The sequence below is a fragment of the Etheostoma spectabile genome, unplaced genomic scaffold (genome assembly GCF_008692095.1).
Source record: "Etheostoma spectabile isolate EspeVRDwgs_2016 unplaced genomic scaffold, UIUC_Espe_1.0 scaffold546, whole genome shotgun sequence".
NCBI lineage: Eukaryota > Metazoa > Chordata > Actinopteri > Perciformes > Percidae > Etheostoma > Etheostoma spectabile.
In genome coordinates this window covers 470041-479964 of record NW_022605626.1, presented here as the reverse complement: position 1 = coordinate 479964, position 9924 = coordinate 470041, and the positions used below count along the sequence as shown (strand labels likewise).

The 9924-nt window shown below is 39.3% G+C and overlaps 1 protein-coding gene across 5 annotated transcripts in view; it reads right to left on the bottom strand.

Annotated features, from left to right (window-relative positions):
• mapkap1 (MAPK associated protein 1) overlaps nucleotides 1-9924 on the bottom strand; it is an 18848-nt gene that overhangs the window by 5002 nt on the left and 3922 nt on the right. For all 5 annotated transcript variants that reach the window (XM_032511937.1, XM_032511939.1, XM_032511940.1 and 2 more), the window contains 5 exons: nucleotides 8149-8238; nucleotides 7121-7269; nucleotides 5132-5304; nucleotides 3549-3725; nucleotides 2665-2774 (listed from right to left, as the gene is read on the bottom strand). In XM_032511937.1, coding sequence (XP_032367828.1) covers nucleotides 2665-2774; nucleotides 3549-3725; nucleotides 5132-5304; nucleotides 7121-7269; nucleotides 8149-8238 — 699 coding nt within the window. The remainder of the gene's footprint in view (nucleotides 1-2664; nucleotides 2775-3548; nucleotides 3726-5131; nucleotides 5305-7120; nucleotides 7270-8148; nucleotides 8239-9924) is intronic.

The window sequence follows — 9924 nt, the reverse complement described above, 5'->3', positions numbered from 1 at the left end:
GTGTGTGTGTGTGTGTGTGTGTGTGTGTGTGTCAGTGGGAGGAGGAAGGGTAAATACAGGAAATGATCAGTACTCATCTAAATTGTGTGTGTGTGTGTGTGTGTGTGTGTGTTCATAACTTACCTCCTGGGACACATTTCAGACTAAAGACCAGTTAATTGGGAACAGAAGGCGTGTCCCCAATAGGGTAAAGTCTGATTTTTGGCTGGGTGGTTAGGGTTAGGGTATGTCTCCAGGAAATGATTGTAATTCAATATAAAGGCCCTAAACCTGGTACGTAAACATACGTGCGTGCATGAGATCATCCCCATCTTTAATATATTGTTCCTGCTTTAGAAAAAGAAAAAGGATAACAGCTAGACTCCACTTTAGACAACAATATGCAGACAATATTTGGATGGCAAATGCAGCCTAAGTTTTAAGTCTCAAATAATCTTGAGACTTAAAACTTACCTGAACATACCAATGTGCTGGATGAGGGACAACCAAACAAACCAGAGACAAATCAAGACATAGTGTACTAAATAATCTCAGTGTATTACATTAAAGGTCCCATGGCATGAAAATTTCATAATTTTGTGTTCCCCAGCCTGCCTATGCTATGGCCCCCCCCAGTGGCTAGAAATGGTGATAAATATAAAGGGGACCACTAAGGTTTATATAAAAGAGACTTCAGATCAGTATTAGGGACCACTAAGGTCTATATAAAAGAGACTTCAGATCCAGTATTAGGGACCACTAAGTCATATAAAAGAGACTTCAGACCAGTATTAGGGGACCACTAAGGTCTATATAAAGAGACTTCAGATCCGTATTAGGGGACCATAAGGTCTATATAAAGAGACTTCAGTACAGTATTAGGGACCACTAAGGTATATAAAGAGACTTCATACAGTATAGGCCACTAAGGTTTATATAAAAGAGACTTCAGATACAGTATTAGGGACCACTAAGGTCTATATAAAGAGACTTCAGATACAGTATTAGGGGACCACTAAGGTCTATATAAAGAGACTTCAGTACAGTATTAGGGACCACTAGGTCTATATAAAGAGACTTCAGATACAGTATTAGGGACCACTAAGGTCTATAAAAAGAGATTCAGATACAGTATTAGGGGACCACTAGGTCTTATAAAGAGACTTCAGATACAGTATTAGGGGACCACTAAGGTCTATATAAAGAGACTTCAGATACAGTATTAGGGGACCACTGAGGTCATATAAAGAGACTTCAGAACAGTTTAGGGGACCACTAAGGCTCTATATAAAGAGACTTCAGATACAGTATTAGGGGACAATGACAGGTTCTATTAAAGGAGACTTCAGATACAGTATTAGGGACCACTAAGGTCTATATAAAAGAGACTCAGATACAGTATTGAGGGACACTAAGGTCTATATAAAAGAGACTTCAGATACAGTATTAGGGACCACTAAGGTCTATATAGAGAGCTTCAGATACAGTATTAGGGGACCACTAAGGTCTATATAAAAGAGACTTCAGATACAGTATAGGGGACCACTAGGTCTATATAAAGAGACTTCAGATCAGTATTTGGGACCACTAAGGTCTATATAAAAGAGATCATGATACAGTATTAGGGACCACTAAGGTTTATATAAGAGACTTCAGATACACTATTAGGGGACCACTAAGGTCTATTAAGAGACTTTAGATACAGTATTAGGGACCACTAAGGTTATATAAAAGAGATTCAGATACAGTATTTGGGACCACTAAGGTCTATATAAAGAGACTTCAGATACAGTATTAGGGGACCACTAAGGTCCTATAAAAGAGACTTCAGATACAGTATTAGGGGACCACTAGGTCTATATAAAGAGACTTCAGTACAGTATTAGGGGACCACTAAGGTCTATATAAAAGAGACTTCAGATACAGTATTAGGGGACCACTAGGTCTATATAAAGAGACTTCAGATACAGTTTTAGGGGACCACTAAGGTCTAATAAAGAGACTTCAGATACAGTATTAGGGGACACTAGGTCTATATAAAGAGACTTCAGATACAGTATAGGGACCACTAAGGTCTATAAAGAGATTCAGGTACAGTATTAGGGGACCACTAAGGTCTATATAAAAGAGATTCATTCGATACAGTATTAGGGACCACTAAGGTCTATATAAAAGAGACTTCAGATACAGTATTAGGGGACCACTAAGGTCTATATAAAGAAGAATTCAGATACAGTATTAGGGGACCACTAAGGTCTTATATAAGAGACTTCAGATACAGTATTAGGGACCACTAAGGTCTATATAAAAGAGACTTCAATACAGTATAGGGACCAAGGTCTATAAAGAGACTTAGATACAGTATTAGGGACCACATAGGTCTTAATAAAAGAGACTTCAGATACAGTATTAGGGACCACATAAGGTTTATATAAAAGAGAATTCAGATACAGTATTAGGGGACCACTGAGGTCATATAAAGAGACTTCAGATACAGTATTAGGGACCACTAAGGTCTATATAAAAGAGACTTCAGATACAGTATTAGGGACCACTAAGGTCTATATAAAGAGACTTCAGATACAGTATTAGGGGACCACTAAGGTCTCTATAAAAGCATCCAAAAAGCACCATGTCATGGGGCCTTCAAATGGAGTGGGGGTTAAATGTTGCAGGTGTCTTTACCTGAGCCTTTCTGTGAGCCTTTCCTCTTCTTGAGGGCTTTCTGGAGAATTTCCTTCATGGTTACCTTCATACTGTCCACAGGGATTAAAGAGAAACCACGAGCAGCATTTCTAAAATGGAAACAAGCAGAAAAGCACTCTGTAGATTCATGTTGATCACGCGGACAGACAAAAATGTAATAAACATCTCTCCACTACCACTGAAGACGACTGAATGTTCTTCAGTTCTGATTGAATCGACATGTTTATATATTGCAACAGTTTTTTATTCTATTAGGCGTCATAATCAGTGGCTACTCACAGTAAGCACTAGAACAGTGCCAGAAATAAGCTGTTCTGATCATACTTGATGTTTATGAAAGTGTATGAATGTGAATGAAAACTGATGCTAAAGTGTTGTTGTTGTTTAATGCGAAGATATGAATTCAGTGGGAAGCTGAAGGAAACATTCTCTAGTTACTAATATACCGATCTGTGAAAGCTGTCCTATTCAACAGAACTGCATAAACATAAACTTTGGACTTTAGTATGTTATTAAAAATGTTCTGAAAAACAGACATATTACTATAGGCACTAAAATAGTATTTAGGTTTGGTATCCAGCCGATGATGCTCCATCTTACATATATATATATAGAACGCTAACAAACACAGAAACATTAATTATTCAACTTCATGAGAGCAAATATTAATAATTAGTGTTGAAACACCACAGAATATCCAGAATATTCTGGTGTGTGTCACAAACACAACATTCACAGCAGTGCAGATGGTGTGCAGCATGCTAAATGTAACCCAGTTGTGGAAAACATTAATATGACATCCACATCCCAATCCTTTTACCCCACTCATGGTTACAAGCACGAACATGTTCCGTGTGTCTTACATTCTGACAAACAGCGACTGTCTGGAGGCCAGGCCGGGGGACGAGTATTTCTCCACCAAGGCCAGAGTGCTGAAACCAAACTTGTGGATGGGCTCGTTGGAGTCCAGCGGAGGGAAGTCCGTGTCCACCTCGCCGTCATCCTCAGCGATGTGGAGGCAGTAAGCGTTCACATTCTCACTGCGGAGACACGGGACACAGCAGTTCAGAGACAGACAGGAGACGAGTGGGACACCGAAATTTTAATTATATTATATACTGGTGTTAAAGGGCCCCTATTGTGTCTTTCAGGATTTAGTTTTTGGTGTTTGTAATACATGTATAAAGTACAAAAAACACACTTCACACCAAATGGAGCAGTGTCTCCCACAGACAGCCCTTTGTCAACGCCATGAAGACGTCACTGACAGACATAGCCAGCCCTGTTGTTATATCGGTGCTCCCGTAGGTGCTGCCTGAGCAAGCCATTTTGTTGACCAATCATGTAAAGTATATTTTAAATATTTGTTCATGTATTCTAACCTATTTATTATTTCACATATATTGTAGCCTATTATTTGATGTATATTCTGTATGTGTGCTGTCTTTTGCTGCTGTAAAACTGTAATTTCCCAATTTGGGATCTCTCTCCCTCCCCCTCTCCCTCCCCCTCCCACTCCCACTCTCCCTCTCCCTCTCCCTCTCTCTCCCTCCCTCTCTCAGAGCGGGCGTCAGCAGCCGGGGCGGGGACCAAACTGCCAGGTCAGGTTGGAAGGTTTCCAGCTGTTTTCAGCAGCCGTCAGGCTGACCAGGAAGTTACAGGAACACTTACATCCTGTTAGCTCTGATTCTGATTTAATTAAATGTTCTCAGACCTGTATATCAGCTTGGGTGTAGTCTCCAGGTAGGACAGAGTAGCTGTCAAAATGCTCAACATGTGACCTGTTGTTGATGTCAATAAACAATAATAATGTTTTTATTGATCCCCAGGGGGAAATTACAATTATTTCACTGTGTTGTTAGAACACATTACACACAGGCCTGAGATACACACACGCTCAGCTCCTATACATGCACTAATGGAGAGAAGTAACTGTGATGGGGCTACAAATGCTGGACAATAATAACATTAATAATAATAATAATAATAATAACAACCAACTGTAGATGATCTGTTACTGATGTTAATAATAATAACAGACTGGATATGATCTGTTACTGATGTTAATAATAATAATAACAGACTGGAGATGATCTGTTACTGATGTTAATAATAATAACAGACTGGAGATGATCTGTTACTGATGTTAATAATAATAATAACAGACTGGAGATGATCTGTTACTGATGTTAATAATAATAACAGACTGGAGATGATCTGTTACTGATGTTAATAATAACAGAAGCTACCCAGCATGCACTGGGCTGCGATTGCTGGTGATTGACTGTGCGCGGGCCTGGCTCCTCTCCAAAGAGCCTACTGTTTCACGTGGAGGTGCTGCAGCAATGGACAGTATGAGAAACATTATGTTTGAAGACACCAATAGTACAAATATGACGCTGAAAAGGAGGAAAATGGGGGCTCTTTAAAAAGCGTTTGTTCTCACTTGAGTTTGGGTTCTCGCCCCTCGCTCGTGTACTGCCAACAGATGAGGCCGATGAGGTCGTGCACGCGGGCGTTGGCGATGGTCACCACTGTCATGGGATGGAGTTTCTCCTGAGCCATCTGCATCGAGAGGTAGACGTCGATCTTTTTTGTAGCTGTTGTGCCAATGTGGCCCTAAAAGGAGAGGAGAAAGAAAAAACAGAGCAAAGGGATGAAAAGGGACAGCATATTCCACGCTAAACTTTATTTAGTAAGTAAACAGTAATAGGAAAGTAGAAACAGTTAATAATAAGGAGAGGTTATGTGCTGCACTGCTCTGGTTGGTAATGTCAGACAAACAGGAACTGATTCTCAGCAGGCACAGGACAGGGTGGAAGTGGGAGCTGCTCAAAGTCGTGTGGAGACGTGTTGTCCTCCATATGTACACTCTGTATGTACAGTTGAATGACAATATAAGCTCTCTGTGTGTGTGTAAACTATACATTAGCAAAACTTCAAGAGACTTCAGATCCAGTATTAGGGGACCCCTAAGGTCTATATAAAAGAGACTTCAGATACAGTATTAGGGACCACTAAGGTCTATATAAAGAGATTTTCAGATACGTATTAGGACCACTGAGTCTAATAAAAGGCCTTAGATACAGTATTAGGGGACCACCTAAGGTCTATATAAAGAGACTTCAGATCCAGTATTAGGGGACCCCTAGGTCTATATAAAGAGACTTCAGATCACTATTAGGGACCACTAAGGTCTATATAAAGAGCTTCAGATACAGTATTAGGACCACTGTTCTATATAAAAGAGACTTCAGATACAGTATTAGGGACCCTAAGGTCTATATAAAAGAGACTTCAGATACAGTATTAGGGACCACTAAGGTCTATATAAGAGACTTCAGATCATATTAGGGACCACTAAGTCTATATAAAGAGACTTCAGATACAAAATAGGGGGACCACTAAGGTCTATATAAAGAGACTTCAGATACAGTATTAGGGACCACTAAGGTCTATATAAAGAGACTTCAGATACAGTATTAGGGACCACTAAGGTCTATATAAAAGAGACTTCAGACATACATTATGTGGGACCACTAAGGTCTATATAAAGAGACTTCAGATACATATTAGGGGACCACTAGGTCTATATAAAAGAGACTTCAGATACAGTATTAGGGACCACTAAGGTCTATATAAAAGAGACTTCAGATACAGTATAGGGACCACTAAGGTCTATATAAAAGAACTTCAGATACAGTATAGGGACCACTAAGGTCTATATAAAAGAACTTCAGATACAGTATTAGGGGACCTAAGGTCTATATAAAGAGCTTCAGATACAGTATTAGGGACCACTAAGGTCTATATAAAGAGACTAGATACAGTATTAGGGACCACTAAGGTTCTATATAAAGAAGTTCAGATACAGTATTAGGGACCACTAAGGTCTATATAAAAGAGACTTCAGATACAGTATAGGGACACTAAGGTCTATATAAAAGAGACTTCAATACAGTATTAGGGGACCACTAGGACCTAAGGTCTATATAAAGAGTCTTCAAATCAGTATTAGGGACCACTAGGTCTATATAAAAGAGACTTCAGATACAGTATTAGGGACCACTAAGGTCTATATAAAAGAGACTTCAGATACAGTATTAGGGGACCACTAGGGACCACGAGTCTATATAAGAGTCTTCAGATACAGTATTAGGGACCACTAAGGTCTATATAAAAGAGACTTCAGATACAGTATTAGGGGACCACTAAGGTCTATATAAGAGACTTCAGATCAGTATTAGGGGACACTACTAGGTCTATATAAAGAGTCTTCAATACATTATTGAGGGACCACTAAGGTCTATATAAAAGAGACTTCAGATACAGTATTAAAGAGACAGAATAATACGCTTATTTTTTAAATAATTTTTTTTTGAAGAAGATACTGGAAATCACAAATAAAGAGGACCAAAAATGATGAGTAACTCACCTTGCCATCAAATTTGGAGTATTCATTGAAGGGGTTGTTGAGCTGCTGGGGACACTGCTCCAGCCGCAGGGACAGCGTGGATTTGCTACCGGTTGTCCGCGGCCTGTCTTTAAAGTCTCGTTTTTCAAACAGGGACCCCAGATCCTCCGCTGGACACAACACATGAGAGCAATAGACACTTGGTTAAGGACATATATTGACAACAGTGATTACTTTCTCCTTACTGCAGGAAAACATCCAGAGAAATTGAAGATATTCCAGTCTGGATGGAAAAATGGTGATGGTTTCAATCTTGCAATCAAAATTAGAAATGAATAATGGAGTACATGACAAAACTTCAGCATATTTTATTACACAGGTCTACATGGAGACATACAAGTAGCACGTCCTTCACCAGCTGCATGTGTTCACCATAAAATGATCCAGTTATACACAACAAAAGGTTGGGAACCACAGGAATCAGGTGCTGATTCAGTGGTCCAATGTTGGGTTCAAGATGTTTGATATAATATTGTATGTATTGTTTGTCATAGAATATAATGTCAACCTTCACATTTCAGCGCTTGTATTCAGAACAAAGTTATTCAAAACATTCACTATGCACAGAAGCAATAAGTGAAACGTAGGGCAACAAATTCAGTAATAATTACATCAATGTATGAGTCTAGATATCGGCTTCCATTTTGGAAAGCATTACATGGCATTAGTGTTGTCTCTTCCTGGTTTTACAGGCTGCATTACAGTAAAGTGATGTCATTTTTTTCCTTTACTGACCAGACTGTTCTAGTGGTTCTGTTATCTGCCTTTACCCACTTAGTCAGTAGTGTATCCACATTACTGATGATTATTAATCACAAATCTCATTGGGTAAATATTGTCTGAAGTCAACCCTCAAATATCACCACAATATCAACATCCATGAATTTTGGCAAAAATATTATATTTGATTTTCTCCATATTGCCAGCTCTAAGCTGTGTATTTTTAATGAGTTTAATACATGCATTTAAAAAAGAATAAGCAACAGTACCTGATTGGGAGGATGACCTCTCTTTCCATTGAACGTTTTTACATTTGATTTGGTTCTGCCGTTCTTTCCTTAACCTTTCAAGTCTTTGGGCTGAAAAGAAAAAACAACTTTTGAATTTCAGTCACAGGAAAATAAGTCAAAGTTGCTAAAAAAAAAAAGAAGAAAAAACTGGTGAAATAGAAAAGTTCATCCTTACATACAACACACACAGGTTAAATTACTGCCATGTGATATTTGGACAGTCACACAAACAAATATATGCACTCCCACAAGAGCAAATAACTAGTGTATACTTTTTTTGAAGCGTTTTGGTTCATCCCTCTTATCTTACCAGCAGCCCCAGGCTTCTCGCGGCTGTCATGATGGAGTCCTGATGAAACAGCCACCACAGGTCAGAACTCAATCTCATTAAGTCTCAGAGGATTGCAGCTTTCTACCCACAACCCAGAACCACGACCAGCACTCAAGAGAGCCAAAAAGAGACGTGGTGTGTACCTTTTGACTCCCTCTATCACCAAAACCATATTTACCTACCAATTAAAACACCTGATTGTACCTCACAATAGATTCACACTTTTTATTTGATTCAAGCTCATTCTACTCAATTTTTTTACAAGGTGCATATTACACCCCCACAACCCAACACACGGTATTATATGAAGACTGACTGACCAAACCTTGAGATTTAAGGGTTAGAACTTTAGGTGAAGAAGAATCTTATGTTGAAGAAGTCTTGGGTTGATGCAAAGATGTGTACATTAGCAGGAATGTAGCACAACACAGAAGTGATAGCAGTGCTCTATTTATTTACACACAAGAGTGCAATACGTATACTTTTCCCTAAAATCAATAATCATGATAAGAAATCATGATCTCAATATTGATTGAAATAATCAGAGTTATCATTTTGGCCATGAACTTGGTGCCTTACCCCCATGTGGGACAAACATGCACAGAACAATGAGGCATTATGACTCTGACTATAGTGGGATCTTATAGTCCATGTAACGCTGTAACAATCTGAGGTTTTCCTTTTATTATTGTGGTCTTGTGAACCAGTAGTGGTTGGAGTAGGAGCACTTTGCATCGAGTACGCACTGGGCCCTAGAGAAAAAAGGGCAAGAGTATGCTAGAAAGGTTCCCGGCTGGGATCCAACCGGAGAATGTTTTTGCATATCATTGCCTTGCTCTCTCCTCACACTTCCTGTCTATCACGTGTCAGACTATCTAATAAAGACTTTCTCCTGTTGGAGAGATTTGCAAAGTTTGGGAAAGCTACAAGCTTAAAAGCACAATCTTCTTTTGTTGTGAGTCTGAAACAACCAACCATTCTTGATCAGAAGACCCCCGATTCCTACTGGGGAGGTAGGGCTGCAGTAGCTCTTTAATGTAGGCAGGTGTCTGACCACGCAAGGCTCTAAACGTAATCACAGGAATTTAGAACTGGATTAAGAATTTGATGAGAACCCAATGCAAAGAAACTGATAAGCAGACGGCACCACAGTGAATGAATGTGTGTGAATGGCGAATGGTTCCTGTACTATGTAAAGGCGCTTTGAGTCGTCATTGAGAATAGAAAAGCACTTAATAAATACAGTGCATTTACATTTTAAATGTCCTCTCATCTGCCTAAGAGGAGAAATGCAAACTAAATTGGACCCAAGACAAATCCTTGGGGAAGACCACAAGACAGAGAAGAGACTCAGTTGATGAGACATATTTAGGATCCGTAACCCCCATCCCAAAGTCCGGACTTTGGTGCGCGTTCTCGCGAAA